The sequence below is a fragment of the Accipiter gentilis genome, chromosome 1 (assembly GCF_929443795.1).
Source record: "Accipiter gentilis chromosome 1, bAccGen1.1, whole genome shotgun sequence".
NCBI classification, from domain to species: Eukaryota; Metazoa; Chordata; class Aves; order Accipitriformes; family Accipitridae; genus Astur; species Astur gentilis.
The window spans coordinates 19894102-19920429 of NC_064880.1; the positions used below are offsets into that span (position 1 = coordinate 19894102).

At 40.3% G+C, this 26328-nt stretch overlaps 1 protein-coding gene across 1 annotated transcript; it reads right to left on the reverse strand.

The window, feature by feature from the left end:
* Positions 1-8487: 8487 nt before the first annotated feature.
* SLC40A1 (solute carrier family 40 member 1) lies at positions 8488-25647 on the reverse strand. Its single transcript, XM_049815560.1, has 8 exons — positions 25362-25647; positions 25019-25086; positions 20379-20538; positions 19409-19524; positions 18958-19084; positions 15515-15757; positions 12990-13655; positions 8488-11767 (listed from the first exon to the last, which is right to left on the reverse strand). Exons 1-8 carry the CDS (start codon positions 25405-25407, stop codon positions 11448-11450), a joined length of 1746 nt encoding a protein of 581 aa, XP_049671517.1. The 5' UTR covers positions 25408-25647; the 3' UTR covers positions 8488-11447.
* Positions 25648-26328: the final 681 nt, after the last annotated feature.

The window sequence follows — 26328 nt, forward strand, 5'->3', positions numbered from 1 at the left end:
AGTTCAGCTATACAGAATGAACCCTCAATGTATGATAATTACAGTTACCTTTGTGCTATGTATTTCTCACAAGTTCATGAGTAATTCACTGAACTCTTCAGCACAGCTGTAATTAGGTAATTCCTCTTGGTCTCTGCCCAATAGGTTACTCTTTTTCCTGAAATCCACAAACATGTTTTGCTTCTTGGTCCTACTTTTTTAGATTTCAATAGCAAATGACTGAGACTGTCAGAGTCCAGAAGTGGTAGTTCCCTGCATTCATCAAGTCCAAGACACAAATGACCTGTATTAATCAACCTTCAGCCAGTATCATTTGGATGGCACAGAACCGTCTCACTCCAGATGACTTCAGAGGCAGGAGTAAGGTCTAGAGGTGCTTTACTGTAGTGTGACAAGCGATGCTTCAGGGTAAGGGAGCAAGGAAAGATGGGAACATCCACTGAATAAATTAAAGGTCTGAAGGGTGCAGGGATTTAAATAATGACTAGAAGAGAGGTAATCATGTGAAACCAATGAATCTCATTCTGCAGTATCTGTGGGTCCTCTGTCACATGCTCCTGGTGGGCTGCCATACCTCCCACTTGCTTAGCGTTCTATACGCTTTTATCACCCCAGTCTGAGCTCCCCAATATGCTCTTCTACAGGTGCTGGACAAATATTCCTTTACAGAAACTGCTTTCTCCCATTCCTCTCTTGCTATCAGCCATACTTTGCTGCTCTGTGAAACGCAGTCAGAACTGTTTTTTCCATTTCTAAGCAATGTTTGTACTTAAGGCTTCCAGAATTGGTTTACTTTCCCCATCCTATTGTTTTGTGATCATAGCCAAACGTCTGGTATAATTATTTAGCATGATGCAAGATAAGAATTGCTGACTCATCCTCAAGCACATCTAATAACGCCTTGTATCACTTCCTCAGGATGGTCTTGCGAAACTGGTCTTTCCCTTTTTTTTGAACAGTGTTATTCATAGATGTAAGCAAAGTTTGCTGAATAAAAATGCATTGTAGGAACTGCAGTCAATCCTACTGAGGTGAGCCATTCCTACCTGTTTTACTGCTTAAACTTTTTCTCAGTAACAGTTTTCACAGGCAGCAATATGTAATGACTAAATTGTTTTTAATGCGTCTAATAAGAAGCAGGAAAACATACTGATATCCTTCTGTTCTGAAGTGTTAACGAAGAGGATTAGAACTGTAACTTTTTGTCAATGATTCCATCTTTTAATGAAGAGAATTAGAAGACCAAAATGGTCATAGAGAAATCATTCTCTGAATATATATCTTCACTAATTCGGTACAAAATTTCCATGTCCTTTCCAAAGATGAGGGTTCTTGGAATTTATAATAGCAGTGCATGGAGGTCTGCACAGAATGACCTCAAGTAATGCTTAAATATGATCCCAAGTAATGCTGCACACATTCAGTAAACTATAAAAATGAAAGTTGCTGCTGCCTTGGTCATCTTGTTTGGCACTAGGCTACAAGTAAGGCCTGCACCCTGAAGCTTAGTCCATGAAAACCACTGATAACCCCGCCAAAGTGCCACTGACTGGGTAGCTCCTCTAGATACCTCTTTTCTGGTGTCAAATTTGTCAATGAATACAAAATTATCTTCAGCAAAGAGGTGATGCATGGGAAATGTACAGACCCAGAAATCAGCACCTATCCTGAACCCACAGGTGCAACTCCCATGGTCTGGAGGTCTGTAAATGTGGAGGTACATGGCTAGGGTTGAGGAGAATGCTGATCTGCGCTTCAATTCCCGTATCACATTTAAGAGGACTTACAATTGCCAGAAAGCACTGAGGTTATTAATATGATCTTCTAGCACTTCTGTTCCCATGTTCTGATACTCATCTAACCTATGTTCTCTGTGGCCAAGTGGGGAATGCCAGCTGGACAGCAGATGCAACATGGGAAAGAAGTACAAAATCAACCTGAAGTTTCAGCCTTCTGCTGAACATCCAGCTATCAGCCTTGGTCTCTTCTGTTTGCTCTGTTCCATTTAGATAAGACAACATGTAGATTTTACCGCAGCTGAGCAGATAAAAAGAAACCGTACGTTCCTCTATAGCCCTGAACTTGAACTGGTAACCTATGTTAATAACCCAAGTAAGTCACCATTTTGTTACTGGAAGCCTAGTCTCAGTTAGCAAAGAAGAACTGGGTAAAAATTCATTATTTGTGGAGGGAGGACATACCCAAGCATTCATCTTAAGAAAAAAGAACCTCTGTTATTGTCTAAGCAGGTTGCTTTTGCTGTGAATCCAAAGATACGACATCCTCAGGTCTGATTCCTTTATTCACGGAATTTCTCTATTCAGAAAATCTATTCCTCCTTGTGTCCACAGTCACACAAAATTAAAGAAATTGAGGAAACAAACAGTGGGAGAACAGTTTCTTTTCCCTCTTTCAGCTAAGTATGAGCCTAATGACACAGATTCAGGGGAAGGAATTAAAGGTGATGAGATGCATTTCATTCTTTTGTAGATATTGTGGATTTTGCACTGAGGCTAGTGGTATCTGCCAGCTTCAGGCACTAATTAGAGCAAGCAAGATAGTAGAAAACAAAAGAGCCGAAGCATGACTACTTCTTTGACAACGGAAAATCCCTGGAAAGGGTATCCTGGGACACTAAAGGCAGTAAAAAGGCTGTGAAGTTGAAGGTCTTTGTGCATGACAAAATTGTCTGTTGCTTTATAATAAGACATATAATAAGAGAAACATTCTGTCTGAAAAATAAGTAAATGAAGGCTTCCCAACAGATATAAAGTTTCTTGGTATTTCAGATGGGGAAGAAACTTTTCAAAAGACATTCAGGGGACTTTCTTGTACAAAACTTCTCCCAGGAGAAACATTTAAATTTTTTTTTTTAAATTCCTTGCATGGGCATGTACTACTTCTAGTGCTATTTTGTGTGTTTCTCTCCAGGAGCTGGTTGTATTCCAACTGCCCCACCATGTGCAGGGGTTGTGGGAGAGTTTGTTCCTGATGCCATCCACTCAGTCCACTGACACCTTGAGATTATGCTACCGAAATTTGCAGGGGGGTTCTGCAAAGCAGCTCTGTCTGTGCTCAGACATCCATCAAGGAAACTCTGCAGCTCAGATGGGCTGTTTAGTGTTTCTTTGGTCACCAGCTGTGTCATAGTTTGCTCCTTTCAGACATGGCTGAACAATGCCAAGGTCAGTACAGGATGACAGGGAATAGTATATTGCAGCCAAGCAAATAAAAAAAAAAAAAAAAAAGCTCCTGAAGTTTCATGTAAGTAATTTTTATTCCTCTGAAACTTTTGTCAAAACTGTCCCAAAGAATGGATTCCTTATCTTGTTTTGTTATCTTTAGAAGATAAATGGACTGCAGCACACTTCATACTGTAAATAGTAACTTTGACTGGCCTTAGTCCAGCAGCAGCTGAACAAACATTTCTAACATGGACGACTCCTCCTCCCTCTTCCTCAGCTGGACAAACCACATATTTTTATAAGTCCCTGTCAGTTCTTATGTCTAATGTGGTCAGCCAGGGGAAGGAAGCTCCCAGAAATAAAGGAATTCAAACATTGTATTTACCTTTTCAGCAGCCTTAGAACTAAAATGTGCCTTTCTAGGAGCTGCCCCAGAAAACACGCTGTCCAAATTCTCCAAGTCGAGGTCTGCAGCTCTTACTTGAATCAGCAGGCTACAGACAGCTAAAAGAGCTCAAAGAAGCAGACTGTATAGGATATGTATACACACAATGCAGGCAGGCTCTGCACAGGAACATTACATGTGAGCATTTTGGAAAAGTTTTGGCAAGTCTGCATAATGAAAACACAAATATTTGTACTCATGTACAAAAATAACTTGAGGGAAAATCTAATATTCCTCACTGTCGTGCTAAATAATCCAGAAGACCTTGTTTAGTTAAAGAAGATTCTCCGCTGAAATTATATGAACATTAATCAAGAGGCATCTATTTGAGTCCTTTAGTTCAAGATAAAATATCTGAAATGGTTTGAACTGTACTGAAAATGTTAATGCGAGGAACATGTGCTTTCTTCACTTGAGGTGTCCTACTTAAAAAGGAACCTTAGATGAAAAGGTGCTGAAGCTGCTTTACTTGTACTTTCTAAGCATAAAGAGGATTTTCACACTAACCATTTTGTTCTTTCAACCACGTTGAAAGATTTCAGCTCTCTTCAGCAGCGCCCCTTTGAAGATCTGCTGTATCATTGTTCTATGAAATCTGACTGTGGTAATTGTGGAGTTTTGACAGTACTCAGGAAAAAGGCTTTCATTCTCCTACAAGATGCCTGAACACTTTCATAATCCTGCAGAACAGCTTGTAATAGTAAACTCGGAGATTGCTTATAAACTGAAAGCAAACATTAAGACCTCAAATGAAGAGAAAAGACACATTTACTGATGGACAAGCTATCCATTGGACAGATCTCTGGACGGCAATTAACTGGTGGTTAGCATGTGTGAAAAGTCAGCATGAACTAGTTTACTCTCTCAGCAGTGGTTCTAGAGGAAACCGAACTGGAAGAACTGCAGAAATACATTACATGTAATTGGAGAAAAACAGAACTGGAAAAATGGTACCTGCCCTTGAAGATAATCAGGATTAGAAACTCCACAACTTCCAGGGCTTTAAGCATGCTGTAATCTGACTTTGTTAATGCTTGTCTTCCCAAGCAAGATTACACATTACTCCCATCTTTTAGTCAGGTATTGTTAGCCCATCACCTCTCGGTCTCTACATGACCTTAATTCTTTCACTCTTGTCTCATTTCCCAGAGGTCTGACAGCAACTGTTGCACTCCTCTGGTTTCTCTCCAGTTAGCATTGCTGTTCAAGACAGACTTGAAGGAAAAATGGGATGCAGTACCCCATTTTTCCCGATTCCAAAGAGAACAGCAGCCTGTACGATTCAATTAATGAATCAATCATACATGCTATAGACCTGTTTCCATTTATTTTTTTATATGTTACTTATGTTTGGCCTTTGCTGCGCTATAACCTCACAATTCTCTTCTACAAAAACATATAGGTGTTCCCTATCCAGTGTGTGAGTATTCAGTTGGTCCTGCCTAAATGTAGTGCCTTGCACTTGTCTACATTGGATTTAATCTTATTTTTTTCTGGACCACTTCATCAGTTTGTCAAGATGTTCTGTTGGCAATAGACATACAGCTATATCACACATCACATTACAGGCGTAACACATTTTTACCCATTTTTTCTAAGAACACAGGACCTATGCAATCACACTGTCACCTCCCTCACTTCCTGACAAACAGTTTTTGAACCACTTGGTTAACTCCATCCCAGTATGATGAAAGGGAAAGGTCTCAAAGATTGACTTTAACAGTTGCATGGCAGTCAGCAGCTGGGTAGAGGAGAAGCCTGAAACTGTTTCCCTTCTCCGAGGGGAAAGCCTTTGGCCTGAGCACAAGATTCATGTGTGCTGTTCGTCCTGTCAGCTGGCTAATGAGTCCCTGAGCACTTCGGAGCCCATTGCACACACATCGCTCCTGAGGATCAGGCAGAGCACATGCTCTACTTTGCCCCGCTGATAGAACAGGGAGAGGGGAGCACTGCGAGGAGACCTCGTGGAAGAGCCAGGATTACACAAGACAGGTAGGAGCTACAGTTATTGCAGCTGTGGGTGTGTAGGGACCCAGAACACATACGTAGACAAACCCATGCTTCATTAGTTCTGCCACTCAAGGAAGAACTTATTTTCAGACTCTGGAACGGTGTCATTGGGATGCAGATATCCTGTATGTTGTCTTTCCCCTGACTGAAGTGGACAACAGCTTACCGTAAACAAAGCAGGTGTGTTTTCTAAGCCAATCTGTACAGGTTTAACAAATGTTTTGCTGTTTGGGGTGTTTTTTTGGTGTTAGATACCTACTGAAGTTCTAACAGCAGCATCTACTGTACATTGTCTTTCCCTTATCTGCCAAAGGAGAAGAATCAGATTTTCTAAACATAAGTAACTTCCCATGCATTTACAAAGGATTAAGAACTCTTAGCTCTGCATGTTTGAAAACAGATTGCTCCATCACTCTATACCTATAATAAGAGTGGAAAGCACATGGTTGCGTGCCTCTCTTGTGACCAAATGCAATAAAGTTTAACTAGAAAGAAATATTGACCCACACATGGATAAGCTGAAGTATTTGAAAAAGCATTATTGAACAGCATGCACTTTGTCCATGCACTTTGCAAGCCTTTAAGCAAACATCCTTGTTCAGTTTTTCGTGCCCTTCAGAGTTGCAAAATATAGTCTGTCTTATTTAAAGCAGAAGCTAGAGGCATAGTCTTACTCCAGGAATAAAATACTTCTAATTCTACAGTGATTATTACACCATGCAGTTAACAGCACCTGCAAGCAAAAAAAAAGAATGTGCGAGTACAGGGGGCAAGAAAATAAGAACTATTACTCTAATACCTACTATTAGCTTCTCTAGTACTAAGTACTTGAAAAAGATATGAATGCAGAGTACAGCACAATATATTCCTGGAGGACCTGAAAATATGCCCATCTTGAGGCAGATAAAGCATTATCACCTCCACAGTGCTAGATATAGAAAAGCTAGATCTATTAGTTGCACTCTTTTCTAGCAGAAACAATCTTTACTCTTAATTACTTCAGCTTTTCTTGTAACCTTGTATTGTTTCAAAGGTATGAAAAGCCTATAACTTAGCACTGACTCGGTAATATCTGCTAGTTTTTAATACTAAAAAGCAGTACAAATTATTATTTTAAGTGAGTCTGGAATTGCTTGTTCATTTCTATTACAGAATGCTTGGTTTCTTTATGAAGCTTTACCTGCAATTGTGATCCTTTGTAAACTAAGAGTTTAAATATATGCTTTGCAAAAGTAGTTGTGCAGGAGGCTGTGAAAGAAGCCTCTGTCCAGCAGGAAAGTTGTTAACACTATGACATGAAAAGATGATATCTTTGAGGGAACACACTGCCAACTTATGAGGGAAATGAGTTAACTCTGCTAACCTGGGACATATACACCATATATGTTGTAGAAACAAAGACAGCAGTAACTGTAATATTTTAAAACTACTAGGTATGAACCTACTTACTCTTTTGGAATTTCTAAGAGAGTTTTCTCATTAAAGAAACAGAAAATAGTTTAAATTGAAGGGACTGAGTTCACTCTATCCTTTTCCTTTAACAAGATTCAATTTTCAATCCCTGTATCATCAGTGCTCAGTTTAAGAAAACCCTTCTGAAAATAAAAGCAATTAAGTATTACAGAGCAAAATAATAAAATCTGTAATATGCAATATACATTACCTTCCACAGGCAGGGTTGATTTCTCAACCACCTAGTAAGCAAAGTAGTGCAACCAGCAAGTAAACAGAGTGGTAGCTATCTTCTATCATTCCACCTTTGGTTGCTGAGCACTGAATTTCACAGGATCTTAGAAAACTCAGAACTTTCCAAAATGTGAACACCTAAGTAAAGGAAAACAGTGAAACCATCAAATGGTAAATTGTGAAGAGCCTTCTTCAGTAAAAGAAAGTGTTCTTTATCCATTAAGTATACTACACAATGCCATTCATGATTCTTTTTCTTTATACATACAGGGATGGATCAGTTAACTACATTTTCAAGTCAGTATTCTAACACTTTTCTTTGTTTCCAAGTGATTAGTGAAGGTGGTAAACATTCCTAAAAATTAAAATTGGTAATCTGAATTTAACATTGACATTTTGGTAGCTCCTATTAAAGCAGCACATCACTTGCCCTAATGCTACCAAGCCTGATACATGCAATACAGGCTGTAGTTTTAACTCACTACATTCTAATTCCCATAAGGGAATAACATGTTAATAAGGTAACTGGGGACAACCCATGAAGGTATTTTTCTAGGAAAACCTCTAGTTCAAAGAGGAATCAGTTCAGGGAAATCCTAGTGAATGAGCACAGCATCCTTCCACAGATCGATTTATCCTCAATACATGTAACAAGAAGCAGTCCTGTGTAAAATACTCAACTGAAGTACTTTTCAAGACTAAAACCAGAATATTAAAAGTATCACATTTGTTTGTGACCACTCTTATGCCTAGTGTTCTCACCTATAGGTTGCTGCTACAGAAGGTCATAATCTCAAATTCAGTATGGTAAAAAGATGACTGGGAAGGTAAAATCACTTGCTTTCTAATGCTCAGCAAGTAAATACACAAAACCACTATGTCACCAATGCTGGTCCTGGGCTGAAGTTGTAAGACAACTTCACCATCAGCTATTACATCTTAAGTTACCACTGTGGATGGTAAATAAAAATCAGTTCACTAAAGATAAAGCTATAGGGTCACTGAAAGGCTTTTACTACACTCATTTGCTTCTTCCTCAATGCTATTTGTTTGTGCTTCATGGCCGTTTAACATCCCATCACTACAGAAAACCTTTATCTACAGGGTCCATGCTAAATATAGCACACTGAGATGCCCACAAACTGAATAATACAGGACAAATAAGGTTTTTATGCAAATTTATTAATTAGCTTTAACAATAGTAATACATAAATCAATACTATGTCCAGCATAAGGTTGTGTAATAAAATAGGCTATTCAGGTAAGACTGATTTCTAGTGCGTACATTTTAAGGGCAGTTTTCATCCAAATTGGACACATTAAAAAAAATAAATAAATACAAGGCCAAAAATGCTTACTTAATGAAAGTCCTGCTAAGTAAGACTTCAGGCTCCACGTTGCTTCAAAGCACTACTCAGTACAGGTGTCTGCATACATCTTAGACTTATACACAAATGGGTTGTGCTCAAGCAGCATACATTTTTTGATATCTCAGACCAATACATACAAGGTTTCCAATTTATTATTCCTCTTAAAGCTAGCATCCACCTTTCTTCTTTCTCTTTTAGGATTGTCTTGCCTTCCAGCTGCGTATGTGCACACATGAATCCTAGCAACATTACGCATACAAAATACAAAGGTTCAGTCTCCTCCCAATACTACTTTTTTGGCTTGAGGTCCAGACTGCACTATCTAGTGGAACTATTTATGAAACAAATTGCTACTCAAGTAAGACTACATAGCTCAGGGCAGGGGGAAGGGGGGAAAAAGAACAAAACAATTTTGGGAACATGGTATGCTCCCAGCTCTTATTTGTTATGTTTTTGGAACTCCCTAGCATTCAGGAGTACATCCTCTCTGGGAGGTGTGGTGCTTAGTGCTACAACATTAAGCTTTAGGCACACTGGGTTCTGTAGGCCATAGACAGCCCACAAGAAGCTGCATTTTCAGCTTTGTTTCCCTAATGGCCAGCGAGTCCAATATACACAGTGGCATTCAGATGTTCATCAAAGTGCAGTATAGAGGCATTCACTGACATTCGGGCTACCTTTATTTATATTCAGCAATATTGAAATCTGGTCCCAATTTAGATTAGATACCCATGAGAAAACATATTTGGCAAATCAGAGGTATTTTATTTTCTAGTGTATGTATCACACGCTGTATAGGCTATCGTTTGGGCATATTTATTCTACAAATCTAGATAAGCTTGTTTTATTTGCCTTCTGACTTTTAAATTCTGCTGATGGCAAAAATCCCTTTTCCTTAAGAAGTTATACTCAGGACTGAGTCACAAATTTTAAAACTACTCTAATTTACATATTTTACTTCATTATATCAAAACAAAACCCAAAAGCTTGGTCAAAAGTATAAACACTTATAAACCTAGTGAAAATATCCCTGAGAAACTTTCAGTAACATAGCAGTAATGATTTGGTCCATTAGAGGAGAAAAATTGTTACATCCAGTTATTGAACACTGAGGGCTACAAGTACATTGGTTGTACACTGGATTCCCATTCATTCACTTTCACTCCTCTTACAAAATACTGTATCTGAGACAAAAGCCACTAGAGGTTTTTTACATTCTATTTAGTTTGATATATAACTTCATCATTACAAATTTTAAGATGAATGGCCTAGATTCAGCCCTGATGTAACACCTTTAATGTCAATGGAGTTCACAGACTTACATTGCAGGGTTGAAGTCTGGCAACACAGATGACTGAGTGAAGGATAGTACCTAAAATAACAAAACCTTAAAAGTTAGAGGATACTTTTCACAAGTTGCTGACATATGTTTTTGCATACTACTTATTTTGAAAGCAAAATATTTTACAAAGATTTAAGTTTAGAAGTCATACTGTCATGCCATAGGAAAACTCAGAACACTACCAGGTTCAACACTACTGAGAAAGCAAAGTACATAGCGTAGTTTCCACAAAAGTGCACATACAGTTAATGACTATGGAAGTACTGTGTTAGTACATGTGCAGGATTAAAAGAAAAGCAAGAAATTCTTGAAAATCAGAGGGATATATCATTCTTCGTTGCTCTCAAGTTGCTTTCGAGGGCCACACAGTCCAACATCTCCTTGTTTTAGTGGTATTTTAGAACAAACTAAGTCAAAATTCACCTACATGTAAATCAGATAAATGCGAGTATCTACTTTTTAACTTCTTGTGTGGCATACTAATAGTTTTCCAATACATCAGGCTTCAATAGGGTTTCTGAAAACAATAGCATTCAAAAATAAAGCTGCTTGTACTCTGAGGCAAAAACTAAGTTAAGCCCTAGACTTTATCTTTCTGTACCAGTACTCCTGACCTTAGCACTTTCTGCTACATCAAACCTGAGCAGACCTGTCATTTGCAATTAAAAAAGCCATGCTTTATAATGTTACATCAATAGCTTCTGCTAAAATGAGGCTATGTTTTACTTTATGAAGTGCAACAAAAGTGTAATACATATCTTGTACCTAGCACTTGTCTAATTTGTAAGGAAACATGCAAAAAAACTACAAAGGTGTTTCTGTAAAGTTAAAGCAAAACAGACAGAATACTAAAAAGATATTTTGAGAAAACATTGGAACTTAAGAGTCCACTTAAGGAACCCAAGAAGGACATTTATACCAATTTGAGCAGATAGGGGAGTAGAACTGTTTACGGTAACGGAAAAACAGAGAAAAAACACAAAACCAAATACTGTGTTTCAAGTTATTTTGAAGCAACTAAAAAATACCCCTTTCATTTTGCTCAATAAGCACAAGAATTGTTTAGAATTCATGAACAGATTGAGTATGTACAACCACTAAACAGTATCACTGTGGGAGTCAGTGACAGAAATTCAACATTTTTTTTGTGATCAAATACTAGATGCATGACTTGTGGGGATCCTTTGAAACACCACCTGCCAAGATCCAACTACATTGTTCTCTGCCAAACACGAAACATTTTTACAGGGTCACCGTAAGGTGAATTTTAGGTCTCTTGGGACAGCTTCCTCAAACAGCTAAGTTATGCATTCAACTCTAGAGAAACACCTTAGACAGGGTCACAAAAGGCAGCATATGTGTTTAACTGTGACATTTGGGTAGCAAGTTAGTAAGAGAAATGGATCCTTTCAGACAGTAGATGTATTACCAGGTAGTGAACTGTCAGAGACTGCTTTGGGATCAGGAGTGCAACAAACAAAAAGTTGTTTTCCCAAGCTTTTTTGGGCAAATCTGAAGTACATTATGTGGCCCATTGCAACAAAAGATACAGAAATAAGCACCAATAAGCCAAAAGCTTCAGGGTTCGGGGCCAAGATGACCATGATGAAGTGCAGCAAATCAAGAAGATAATTCATGGAGTTTTGGACACCGTTTATGATGCCTCTTTCAGATTCTACCACATTTTCTTGGAGCAACTGTGTGACAGTCAAATCAAAGGACCAAAGGCCTATGGAGAGAAAAAACAGTTATCCATACAGCTGGGCTTCTCACGGTAAGTTTTCATTACTGGCACAATTCAATTCACACTTCCAAACACTCACTTCTGCCAAAAATGCACAGGACAAGCTAGCCTCTTGTCAGACTAGAATGGATTTCACACTGACAGTCAAGAGCAATTTATTTTCCCTTTACTAATATTTCCTGAAATAATACATACAGCTTAACACACTAACATGCCTGTCACATCTTGCTTCAACATGTAAGCAAAACATGGTTAACTTGATGGACATGTTCCTTATTTAAGCAGCTATTTTACAGCTATTCACACACGTATTCATGCTAGCTACAATTGCTCAGGTTTGCATGATGTTTGCAAAAACAAACACATTTTAAACTATGCAGAATACATCATAATTTACAACAGTGTAAATTAGTCTCAGTTGACACTAGCTTCTATAACTGTTCTATACTAGTCTCTAGTAAACAGCTAGTCTCAGTTGACACTAGCTTCTATACTGTTCTAGTCCATTAATGATTCAGTTTTAAAAGTTTATCTTGCAAGCGAAACTAATACATGTGAATCAAGTATTTTACTCCTCCAAAATTCAGCAAAAGCTGCAGAAATTAAGTACAAAAATTTTACAAATTAGAATTACTGTTCGTTACATTTATGTATTTGACTGCCTGTTCTTGTTGACAGATACTAGTACTACACTAACCAGCAATTCCTCAAAAAATTTAGCTGTCATCCAAATCAAAGTTTCTTCTAAAATTCTTTACTGGTCACAAGTTTAAAGGTTAGACAGTTTATTTAATGAATGCATTAATTTAGTATCTGCTAAGTTTGAAGGTTTTCATAGCAGATGTGTTTAGTTCTGTTTCCTATTAACAAATGGTTTCATTTGGTTGTGAAGGAAGATCAGAAGATCGCTTAGAGACGAGCATTCCAAAAGACAAGTTGCATTCATCTCCAAATGTGGTAACTTTTCTCCTATTAGTGATATATGATATGCAAGAAATTAGTGCTGCAGTCTCTGCAATGGCGACACTATTGCAAAAATCACTTCATTTTTATGTGAAGTGTAATGAATTAGCCTTAGAAATTATATTAACACTTCAACTGTAGCCTAAAATCCTAAACTCAGATTTGTATTCAGTTGACAGGCACTGTACTTTTTAGAATTAAAAGCAGTCAATAGATCAGATTTTAATAGAGATGTAATACTTACCAACTCTAGCAGCAATGACTCCTGCAAACAGGAGGCTAACAGAGATTAAAGGCACAGGCTCAGGACTCATCTCTGGGTTGCTGTCAGCAGGAGTAGTAGACCCGTTTAACAAGTTGGGCATTCCAGTTACAAAAACCATTTCAGGCTTATCTTCTGGAGATGCTATAGTAGGTAATGGTTCGCTTTCAAACATCCTGGCACTGATGTCAGCAAATGGGGAAACAGTCAAATCCAGAGGACTTCCAGGCATGAATACAGAGATGGCACATAAGACCAGACAAGCAAATTGAGCAATTCCAGAAATAAGGCCCGTGCGAATCAGGCCACATTTGCGACGAAGCCAAGTGAAAGCTACTGTTCCCATAATTCCAGTGACTGCCGAAGCACCCATCAGGAGGCTTAGCACAGAGCCACTCAAACCCTGAGTGTATGCATAGCCTGTAGTAATACAATCAAAGCCCAGAACAGTCATATACAGAAATGCAAGACCCATGCCTGCAAGAAACACTGGCTGGTTGTAGTATGCAACCCATCCATCACGAAACGTGATGAAAGGTTCAGTAATCCGGGCAGCACAGCTGATTTCCTTCTCCTGTTGGGGCTCAAAGCCAGTTACATCTTTCTCAACAATTAACTGCACTCCTTCAGCAGGTTTCACATCACTCTCTGTAAACAGAAATGTAACCGTTAGATACAGTCCTGCCTGGAAAGTGCAGCATAAACAGTGTAAATTGTTTGCAGTTAGTTCACTGCTGCAGAAGTGTATCAGTTAAATTCTGCAATCATCCTTCCTCTGATTACTTAAATGTTTTAAAGTGTCCTTAAATCCCATCTGTATAGTAAGATGAAGTAAAGTTTATTCCTGTCAATATAAAGTCCTGCTTATTTAATTAAACTGTAGTAGGAGGAAGCATAGCCTGCTTCTTTTCAATAGACTTGTGACTGAATGCTCCATTTCCATAAAGAAATTATTAATGAATGCCAATGTTAGCTGGCATTTTAACATAGTGCACTTAAACATACAAGTCTAACCACAGAAAGTAGGGAACACTTAAAACATCTGTCAGTATCTCATGTCATGGTAGAAAAACCAAGGCAGAGAGGCTTGCTGAAGCCTGCCAAAAGCTTTCAAAACTTGACTCAATATCTCAGACTATGCTTTTCTACAGCTCCATTTTCACTCTAACATAGGTGAAAGGCACTTCCACTGGTCACAAACTAAAATCCAGAAAACCCACAGCAGTATTTAGATTAGTAATGTGGATAGAAACTATACAAACATTTGGATGCCTGAGCAGTGTTTTTACCCTGTCAAGTTTGAAAAAGAACTCCACATGCAGCAAGACGTATGAAGTATTTCTGCAACTTTTAAAAATGCAAGTCTTCTACTGAAACCAGAATACTGCACTAGCAAAGATTAAGAAACATTTCCTACTTACTGACATTTGCTAAATGCTTCATTCTTCAGGAGCATTCAAGAGCCAGTTGCAAAGCTATAGAGCCTTCTGCCCCCCTCCCCTATCTTAGGCTGCCATCAGCCTAGTCCAATAGCTTACTGGACCAGCTATTACCACAATGGATCTGCTGGCTGGGAAGAAGATACATCTCTTCAGCACTTTTAATAGCAGCCTCCTATGTCACTATATATTGAGCAAAGAACAGATTGCTGGCTAGCTTTTAGAGAAAAAACAGAAATTTTTTTTATCATCTTTAAAAAAAAACCAAAACCAAACCACAACATGTTGTAGTTGGGAGCCCATAGCTGAGCTTTCAGTAGTATTCATATACTGCTATCTTAAAAACGGGAAAATGTTTTGTATTCTAGTACCTGACATTTCAAATACCTCATTACAAAAAGTCTGCTTTCTGAACAATTTTAATTTCTGGTATTAAGACTACCTAAAGTAATGTTTTCAGTAAGTAGTAATCAATTTTAAGGTTGCATATAGTCATAGCCATCTACTCTGCAAATTCCAGTTCTTCAGCTTGGCCAAGAAAGCCAAGTAGAGGGTCAAAGTAGATTTCTTTTCTCCACTATTTCCTGCAGCATGTGGCACTCATTGAAGCATGCCAGACTAGAAATAGTACCACCTATTTTAGAACCTCCTGAAAGCCTGTTAGTACTATGAGTAAGCAGACATGAATTAGCAAGGAGTCCTACACAGGCCGTTTTGCTTGTAGACACTTCAGAGCAAAGGGCTTTGTCAGCTTATTAGCTATGGTATAGATGGACATGAGCATTCCTCTTGATCAGCCCCAATAACAGGACAGACTTACTCTAAAGGATTAAGAGGAGAGAATTCATTCTTGGGCTGCATTTTATGGGATTCCTCAAATAGCTGCACAAAGTATTGTTACTTAGATTACAGTCTCTGGTATCTATATCCAAAACCTGAAACCTCCAAGCTATGAGTATAAAGCTATATAGCCTCAAAGCAGTGTCTGTAGAAGACAACAGTCAACACTTCAGTTTGATACAGTGAATATACTGTGAATTTGAACAGTTACTTCTGTGTTTTCAGTACCTTTCTTTACATTCAGCTGTTTCAGTTCCGATTCCTCAACTTTTGCACATTTGAGAGCCAGAGTAGGGGTTTTCTGATAAACCTTCCAGAGCAGCAGATATTCCACACACATCGACATCAGGTTCCAGCCAGAAATGAATCCACAGCCAATCATCGGGGAGCCAAATGTCATTATCTGACCAACTGCCATTGGGGCCAAGATATTGGTCAACTGATCAATTCTTCTTATTGTGGCATTCATATCTGTCAGAAATTATTTGATAATATGAGATAATTGCTGAACACTTACAGTGAAATATTCACTAACGTAATTGAGGATTGCACATGTATACACATCAAGCTAAGAAGTCTTGCTCCAGCTGTAACTGGTTCCAGCAGGAGCAGGAGGTAGACTGCTAACCAGAGGCACCTTTAGAGTGTCCCAATGTTTAAGTTTACTGCAACGAACCAAAGTGCTTGTAAGCCAAATCCTACTCCTGCCAGTTTTGCCTGCACGAGGTCTTCCAGGTTTAGCATGCTGGGTTTACAGTGGAAGTGTACTCCTGCAGGTAAAACTGTTAGTCATGAGATCAGATTACCCTTACATCCTAGTGACGTTATGGAGTCCTAAGCACATCTCTAACATTCAAACCTAGCATGTACAACTCCAGACATTAATAGGAATCTCATATGGTAGGATTCTTTTCTGTAGAGGTAATTTTAACATCTGCTATCTCCCAATGCTGGACCAGGTATTTCTTGATCTCCTCCATTTACTTATAATAACTGGTGACCACAGTAGCCACTGCGATAGCAGCAGACATTTGAAATGGCTTTAAATTTCCTTATTGAGTCACACTGGTTGATGGCAGTTGTAGGCATTCTCAGAACATACCCAGCAAAGTTCTCACTCCTCTCTGTTCCACGCTCTGATGTATATGGTCGAAACCAGCAGCCCATTCTTAGCATGAATGCATCTTCCATTTACTGGTAGGGGATGTCTCACCCTCCCCATCTTATCTGCTTTAGTGTCATTACACCCACTGGGCTCCTGTAAGTTTCCAATTAACGGTGCCATTATTCCACCCCTAAAAGCTGCTAGATGCTCAATGGTTTTGCACATCAGGGCTTCATGCTGCTTAGAAGTACATCCCAAACCCATTTCAGAGTCCTCTTATGAAATCAGAGCATCTGAAGGGCAAGTGAAACTATACCAGTATGAAGCTGCTTTTCTGAATCTGCAGAGAATTACTCGTTGCCATTCAAAGAAATGTTTAGGTTATTCTAATTAGAATTCAAAGTGAATTAAATGTTAACTCGCATAATATTTGTCTTTGGAAATTCCCAGAACTAAGCTTTGTTTTTTGAGTTATTTGAGGAAGGCTAGTATTTCCACTCAGGAAAGGTACAAAGTAAAAGTGAATGGAAAAATTAAACCAAGGACAATGAAGAAGGGGAAGCCAAGACAAGTTTTTCCTTTCCTATTTCACCAACTTACTTAACTAAGGCTCCTCTCTGAAGAAAGGTAAGAGTGCAAAGATGGACAACAGTATTTGCTGCAAAGTCAGTGCTGGCATTTAGTTTTTTAAATTAAGGAATTTCCACAGTCTCCAAGATACATTATGATTAAACACATAGCAACCCTATTCAGCCTGAAAGAGATCCTTTAGATAGCTCTGTTGAACTAAGGTGCTTAGTTCAGTGGGGTTTTCTGTTTGTAAATTAAGTTGCAAGAGAATTTAGAGTAACCTCTTGCCTGATTTTTCAGTACAGAATTGTACAGAAGTGGTCATACAATTCTGTCCGAGATCATGAAGCAGTACAGAGGCAGGACTGCCTCCCATGCAGCAGTTCTCTGCAGGTGTGGTCTGTACCTTATCTCATGTGTAGTTAAGTAGTACAGGGACCGGGGAGATGATTTGCTGAATAAGATCTACCACAAGAAGAAAGGTTAATGAGAAACATTTGAACTTTAAGGCTTTTACGGATAGATGGTATTTTTCTCCTTGTGATTCACACACATAAAGAAAGTTAACCTGTACTGCTGCTCTACAAAAGGCATGACCTAAAAAGGCACTGCAAGGTCAAAATAAAAGACTATGGTGGAAAATTAAAATGGAAAATGAAAGCAAAACACTTTCATGCCTGTAATTAAGAACTAGCCTCTCCTGGATGAGATGGGGAAATAAGATTCCTTCACTGGAGATAAACATCAAGAATAAATCTGCAACACAGGATTCAAATCCCTACAAGGACTCCGGCATGTAAACTGAACTTTATGGGCAATTTAGGCAGCTTCATATAAAATTAAGAGTCCAGAAGCTGACAAGCTGCTTAGGCCTGGAGGTATCTAAATTCCAGAAGTGTCAGACTTAAAACTTTAGTCCCAGAGTTACTTTAGTGAGCTATAAATGTCTTGGCAATGTTAAGCTGCTCTGTGCCTTGTTTGCACTTCAGTATCAGTTCCTCTATCTGGGACGGCTTAAGCCCCATTCAGAGCCCATATAGCCGGCCCAAGTTCATCACAAAAAATGCTGCTTGCCACACTGTCCGTTACAATCGGAGCAGCAGCATAGCCAAAGATCAATCATACGTTCCTTGGTGTGAATGGCCTTGTGGCTAGGAGTACCCCCCAGTAAAGGAGAGTCAGGTTCAATGCATCCTTGGGGAGGATCCCAAACAATCTTTCACATCCAAGTAGCATCATGACTACCAAGCTGCAGTAGAATTTGAATGGGAACTCATCCTCTCTCCTAATAACGCCATGCCACTGGGCAAGAAAGGGGGAAAAAAGGAAAAATATTTGCCAGGCAAAAAAAGAAGGTTAAGTCTGTAGTCTAATATCAAAGGTACAAAATGTTAAAAGAATAGAGTTTTCAGTTCCAACTCTAGAAAAGTGTTCACAGCTCTGAGTTAGACATCTAATGCTAGAAAAGTGCAACATTTCCAATGTATCTGCATGCACAGCATTTCCTATTGGCAATTTCCTGATCCACCTACTTTACTGTTCTGGACTTCATTCTCATGTACCTCTTTCTTTGATCCCTATGTGAGGAGCCCAGTTACGCAACAGTTTTCTGTTTCATTCCAGGGACCTAAAAATAAAGTATTGCAACACTTGGCCTGGAAGTTGAATAGCTTTTCTATTAAACACTGGTGATTTGATTTAAGAGTGTGGTGTATGTTTATTTTGTTCAGCAAGAATAAAGTTTTCCTGACAAAGCTGCAGTAGGACTAAAAGGAGGACAAAACAAGTTTAGGGATGCCTAACTGAATTGTAATTACACAATCTCAGTGAGTGTAGTCCAGAGCAGGGAAGAGGAAAGTGAAGGTTACCCTTTTTACCTGCTGTTTACTCATAATATCTGGAACTCAAAGACGTGCTGACCTCTGTAAAATTTTAGTCTAAAAATCAAGCTTGGAAAGTAAGACATTTAAGATATTAAAAAGGCAACATATTTCACCTGCCAGTTTGCTTCTGTCTTCCCCTGCAACCACAACAATCCAGTCCCTCTGAATTGTGATCGCTGTGGCAGTGCTGGCCAAATTGGCAATATTTGCTATAGTGATAACCAGGATATAGCACATCGTCTAGAGAAATGGGGGGAAAGAGTTACAAGGTGAGAAACTTGATGAAGGGCGACCTCCACTTCTACCCTGTACAACAAGACACTTTTACATTTGAATCCATACATTTTAGTGTTATTGTTCAGTCAAAACTAGACTAAGTCTGCTTTACAATTCCTGACAGAAAACAATCACCTCTGTTTACCCAGCTAGCTCAAAGTTTCATTTGCCAGTTTTAGCTCCCAGGAATGTCTAAACAGACTAGAGAGAAAAATAAAAATTCAGTCTCCCATGCTCCCCAAAGTTTCCTTTTAAGTTAATTCCTTATTAACAAGTTCAAGCACTCACAAGAAGCCATCCATGATATAAGGTCAAAAGCTGCGTCTTAAACAAGAAGATAATCATCAGGATAATACCACACAGGATTACAGATGCATTCTGTACAACCAAGGATGTCTGGGCCACTGTTTCAAATCAAAACAGAGAGCAACAGTTAAGAACATAAGAATGAGCTAAGTATAAGCTTAAGGAGGTTCTAATTAAGGAACATGCACAGATTCTCTAAATATTTTTATTTTTTCTATTCTGCCCCAAAATATAAGTGGTAAAACTATACTTCATATTAGATTTTGAATCTTCCATTGTCTTAAAGAAACAAATTAATGTCTGATGTAACTTCACAGATATTAACAATTTAGAGTCCAAGTAGGTCTTTTCTCAATCAAAACCCAAACTGTACCTGTTTAAATGCTGACATTATTTTTAAAGCGGTAAAAACAAAATTTAGCTTGAGTCTCTCAAATTCACCTTCAGCATACCATGGAAGTGATGTTATTTTTTAAACTCTTGGAAAGTAAAACCATGTATGAAGAACTTGATGCCGTGTTATTTATAAACAGACTAGAGCATACATATTTAAAATAGGTATAATGTAAATGCAGTGAGTGTTTACACTTAAGTGGAAGATGTTTGGATCCAGAGAGAAGATAACAAATAATACAAGTGTATGTTAGTATTCAACTGTAAAGAACACGGCCTATAGTCCTTCAAGTTATGTGCTTTTTACCTTTTGCATTTCTGCACATCATACAGGTTTAGCCTGAGTAGTGGACATACTGTGACATAAAACCGTTTTCCTCCTGTCTTTGACACTATCTCTGTATAATCATTACCACTCTGAAACACTACCCTTTCTTAAAAAAAAAACCCAAGCAAGCCCCGTTCTTGTATTTGACTTGAGGAGTTAACTCTATCAGCTTTACCTTTTTACATTAATTTGATGCATTCTTAAGTAAATAACCTGCTCTAGGCATCTAACCTTTGAGCCTGGAGTTCTTGTCCACCCAGTCTCCAATAATGGCTCCCAGGAGAAGAACTGATCCCGCCACAACTAGTCCATAAACTGCAGTCAGGAGTAAGCTGTTTCCATAAAGTTCAACCAGGAATACAGACACAGCAAAATGCCACATACGATCTCCCTTTAAAAGTAACAAAGAGGATATACACAACATTACTACTTGCACTTTGCAAGCACACAAGTTGACTATTTCACCAACACCTCAACAAAAGACAGTATTAATATAAAAGTTTGTTACACATGCAGGGGTGGGAGGTGTGTGTGTGGGGGTTGTTTGGTTTTTTTGTTGTGGCTTGGTTCAGGTTTTTTTTAAATTTTGGGGTTGGTGTTTTTTGATGACTACATCCTGTCACCATTGATTTTCTCCCAGTATCACCAAGATCATCTGTCCAGATCAAGCACAACATTACAGCTTGTAGTACGACATCAAAAGTCCCAGATATTTTCTATTATAATATTACAGGACAAAGTCTGTTACCAGCCACATCCAACAAGCCTCAGAAAGCTTACACAGATTCTCCAGCACAGATCAAGTATTAGCAACCAATTTATTGACTACCGATACTATTTAAATAACTTTTCAAGACAGCAGTTTGCTCTTAGATGATCAAAGTTTAAATGCTGCTTTAAAACAGAAGAGCCAGTCAAGCCAAAGCAAGTCATAATACAATTCAGGATAGACGGGTAGATGATGGGTAAATCAATGAAGCTGGTGTCCTAAACGTTAACTCAAGTTGCTGAAGTCAATGGACTTAAGGCATATTAGCAAGAGGTAGAATATCAGAGCTCTTTTAACCTATTGCAAACTCCTTGCTAGTTCAACTTATTTAGCCTGTTGCTAGTTTAACCTAGTGCTTAGAATACAAAATTTTCATGTTCTGATACCACTTACTACAGGTTAAAAAAAAGAAGCCCAAAATGCTAAACATGTCCAAGTGAAGTAATTTTCATATTATTCAAAGCATTTTTAGGTTTGCTACCAAACAGACCTGTGGCTTGCTAATGAATCCATCAAGGTTTTACGTTGTCACATGATGGGAGTTGACATTTCACTTTAGAAATAAACATATTACAAATGTAGTGTATCTGCATGTAGCATGCATCTGCACTACAGAAAATACTTTATGCAATCAATAACAAAGCAGATCAATAGAAATAATTCATACTCTTATAGGGCATGCACTTTGTTTAATAACAGTCCTAATATTAGTCTTTTATAAACCAAACATGAAACCATTTTCCTTTGCAGCCTTACCTTAAATAAGCAATTGCTATGTCATACAGTGAATAGCACACATTGCTAAGGGCCTCAAATATTCTGAAGGGTTGGGGGAGGTATAACATAAAAGCAAAGTCTGCCAAATCTAACATACCATAACACCGCAATCAAGAGATACATAAAAAGCATGCTATTTGGAGGGTCAAAATAATTGCAAAGTTTGATTAAAGTCTCCAATTTAAGTATAGAGGCACAAAAGGAATTCGCCTTCTCATGTTATTGAAGTTCTCTGAAGGAGATTTCTTCAAACACTGTAATGTTTAAACATTCATGTTTGTTTCCTTAACCATAGGCAGAAAAAAATTTACATCCCAATCATGTGGGAAGACGAATTTCACTTGTTCAAGGAAAAGCTCTGGGTTTTTCTATGTTTTTTAACTAAAACCAATGAAAAAAATGCAAATAGAAGCATGATCAGCTTAGACGTGCCCTCTCATATCTAATAAACCAGTTTTCACTCTCCAGAGACGCCTAAAGTCTCCTGTAAAATATGTTCCGCTTTCATTCCATGGTTAGTAGAAGTACATAGAAAGCATTCTAGAAATGAAAACATGGGGATATAATTTCCAAAGTCAAGCATTCACTTAAACTTAATATGACCCAAGTTACCTCTTTACTGAATTTCACTTAAAATGCATCCAGGTGGATTAACTGTGTTTTGATTATCCTGGGTACCTGTTTATTAAGCTAGAAAAATAATCCAAAAGAGTAGTTTCACATGAAAGTTTCATAACAGAAGTTTGTTGTTTGTTTTTTTTTCTTTATGCAGAGATGTTTCAGTTACTGAATCCTGACACGATGAAAAAGGCATTTTAAATAAAAAATGGAAGTATGTGAAAGTCTGTGCTAGCCACTACTGTCAGAGCAAAAAACCTGATCTCACTTGAAACTGACAGGAAGACTCCTTTGACTCCAGTGATATCATCCATTTAAGGAGCCTGTGAACTGTGTTCAACCTTATCCAACACATTTACCCAGAGATTTTGATCAGGCCAAGCCACACAGATAATTTTGGGGGTAGCTAAAGCTGTTCCAACCTGGAAGCATGAGTTTCTTTCAGGAATTAAAACCCATTAAGAGCAAGCAAAGATAAATTAGTGTCACAGAAGAAGAGTATTAGTGAATTACAGAGGTTTGAAGCAGGTATGTAATTTCAAGCTAAGATCTGCTGGAATTTAAGCAGTAAATATTGCCTTCAGAAATGGGCAAAGCCTTGATCATAGATATTTAATCCCACTTTTAAACATCTCCAAAGCGTGGATACTCTAACTCTTTCAAGTAAATAACTACAGCCGTTTAGCCTCACCATCCTTTTAAAGATGGTTCTTGCTCTTCTGTCATTACGATTATCCTTACAACCATCTCAGACTGAATGCATACAATCCCATCTCGGAGCTGAAGCCAATAAGTCAAGCAGTAGCCAGGCTACTACCTACTGACAGGCCTCCTGAGCGCTGAGTGGCACAGACAAGGCTGCGAAGTTGCAGCTGAGCTCCTGGCAAGCATTAGGCCTGGCACCAGCAAAGTGAACCCAGTTTCATTCTGCTCTCTCTTGACTGCCAAGCGATAGACAGCAATGAATTAAAAACATAAAGGCAACAGCATAAGGTCTGAGACTCCAGTTCAGCAGTGCAGTCCTGCCTCTTAAGATCACCGAGGCCAAGCGCACATTCAAATGCTTTACTGAACAAGAGCCTAAGGCATAGTCTAGACTTTGTTCAAATCCGAACATTTGTGGAGATGTGACACATTTAATCATTTACAGCTTCTCTCTGTATTTGGGAATGGCTTAGTAGCACAGAGACCAAATTCGTGGTCTCAGTTACAGCAAAACCACATTTCTATCAGGTTTTGTATTGCGGAGATAGCCATTTTAGAACAAAGATGATTCATTACTTTGAGTTCTGAAGATTAAGGTGCTTGTTTATTGCTCCTGCTAGCAAAAACATTCAGACTTCAGGAACACTAAAGCTTAGGAGACATAAAAGGTGCAGTCCTGCACCCAGTTCTGTCAAAATAAGCTGCATTTCTGTTGCATCAGCAGGTTTGGTTGGGTTTTTTTTTTGAGTCAAGGTTTTCGGCACAAAAGAAAACACACTGGAACAAGGAGTATACTATTAATATTGCTAAACAGCTCAACAGACATCTTGCAGTCTAATGGTTGTTATGGTGTGTGACGTTGCTTTCAAACTCTGTCACCTTTACTCACGTACCCTGAGAGCAGTCCCACTGCTGAGTTTTGAAGCACTCGTCAGAGAGGAGTAAGCAGGGTTTGCCAAATTGCCAGTTAGGCACTCTGTGGGCATTACTGACAAAAACTGTTGCAGGTAACAACCCTGGCCTCTGAAAAGCAGTGAGCCAAATAGAAACATCACCACTGAGCTCCTTCGATAATATCAATAATTGCTAAAATATTGCACTTGTTCAAACAAGCGTTTGGTACCACTCCAAGCCTTCTCCCATTAACAGAAACATCAGCATGACCTCCCAGGTTAGCGAAAGCAAAGAGCTGCCAAAGTTAGCATGCAACGTTGTAACCGTGTATCAGGCACTTGTTCACTGCTACGCAAAGCACCCATTAAACTGGTCCAAATCCAGGACTAAAGACAAAACAGGGAATATTAGGGAGGAAACTTTCCTCTTGTTTTTTAATCAAGCCAAATGGATGGAGCCTTAAGACTGTGTTATAAGTCACATATATATGCTTAATTTTATTATATGGATTAGAACCAGATTGCCTATTTTTAGTGCATATTTTAAGATATTTTTTTTTTAGTATGCTTCAAGCGAGTAAAAACTGGTATAGTAAGTTATGTCGGTACAGAAGGAAAGCCTTTCGGAAGGCAAACATTCCGACAGAAAACAAGACACCTCCTGATACTCTCAACAGGTTTGCTAACGAGTGGCAGTAAAGGGTCCATTCTAAACATCGAGTATTTCGCATTAGTAAGTAGAGAAGTCCTTCAAGTACGTGTTGCAATGGACCGTGTTCCATTCTGCTATGGACTAGATTTCATTTCTTTCGCTCAGAACTCACTCTACGAGGAGCCTCACCGGGTCTGCAGTTACTTAAAACAGGTACAGAACCAGGCCCTCGGGAAATTGAGTACCGCACTACCCCGCCGTAATGAAAACCGAAGCTACTGCAACATACCACGTCCAGATTACGAAGACTGTTAACAGCGAGGCGCCGTAACGAAACCTCCGTCTTCGTGGTGGCGTGCCATTTTGTGAAGATTTGGGGGGAAGTACCGGTAACGCCCAGGCAAGTCACAGCTAGGTTAATAAAATCCTACTTCTAGCAGGCCAGCATCTTACTTACCCAAGTGGACAGCGCGTGCCCAAGATAAAGAAGAAACTTGGCAGACATAAAATAGGCAACCGCAGATCCTAAACGAGAGACGAGAAACAAACGCTGAAGGGGACTCGGGCGCACCCGCCGCGTTTCGGCACACGGCGGGCCCTACCGGCCGCCCCGCAGGAACCCAACACCGCTCCCAGAGCGAAGCCGCCACCGGGACACGACGCCTCTCGGGGCGGCGGCTGCAGGGCGCCGGCGCCCGCCGGCCTCGGCGGGGCCTCCCTCGCCCCCCGCCCCGCTCAACCCGCGCCCGGCCACCGCGCGAGGGGCGCCCCGGCCGCCGCCGCCGCCGCCGCGCACTGACCGCAGCCCCGCCGCCGCTCGCCCGCCGGCTCCGCTCCCCGCGCCATGCCGGCCCGCGCAGCCGCTGCCAGAGCCCGGTGCCGAGAGGAGGCGGGGGGACGCGCGGCTTCGCTCCGTGTTGCCTTCCCCGACTTAGCTAGCACTGTAGCTGAAGTCGGAAAGCCTTAGCCTTATGCGGCCGCGGGCGGCTGGGGACGCTCCGCCGCGGAGAGAGGCGGGGGGGGGGGCCGAGCGCCCTGCGACGCCCGGCTCGCTCTGCGGAGCCGCGGCTGCCGGAGGCGCGGAGGCGTCGGGCCCGGGGCTGCGCCGCGCACCGCCTTTTGTAGGCGGCCGCGGGCACCGCGCCCCCCCCCCCCCGGCCCGCCCCCGGGGCGGCCCCCGGCCCGCCCCCCGGCCGTGCCCGGCCGGCCGGCCGGCCGGCAGCAGCGGCCCGCGGGGCAGGGCCGCCGCGCAGCGGCGGGGGCGGCGGGGAGGCGGGGGGCCGGGCTGCCCGCGGCCCGGTGCTGGACCCCCAGCAGCCGCGAGAGCCGCCGAAGAAGCGTCAGGACGCGCTTTCGGTGTGGCGGGCCACAAGCCTTCTTCCTTCGGCTTGGCTCTTCTTCGTCGCCCTTTTGTGTTTTCCGACGTTTTAGAAAAACGCCCAGTTCCCGAATGCACCCAGAAGCAGGGCTTGCCAGATAAGCACCACGTACCGCCAGGCTGTGGCCGAAACGCTCCCGATTCATGGCTTTCAGAAAAAAAACAAGCCAAGGTACCCGATTTTGAGCTGTTCGGCTGAAAGAGCCCTCTGTTGTAATGGAGGTGGTGCAGACTCAGCCATTTGATGCTGGCTCAGGCTGTCTGCTTCACGCCAAGTATCCCTGTTCTGGCCGTAAATACTTATTTTGCGCCCCGTGTGACCTACTTTTGGTGTTGACCACCAGCAAGCCCTGCATTTTTACAGAACTCGAAAAACGGTCAAAATGTAC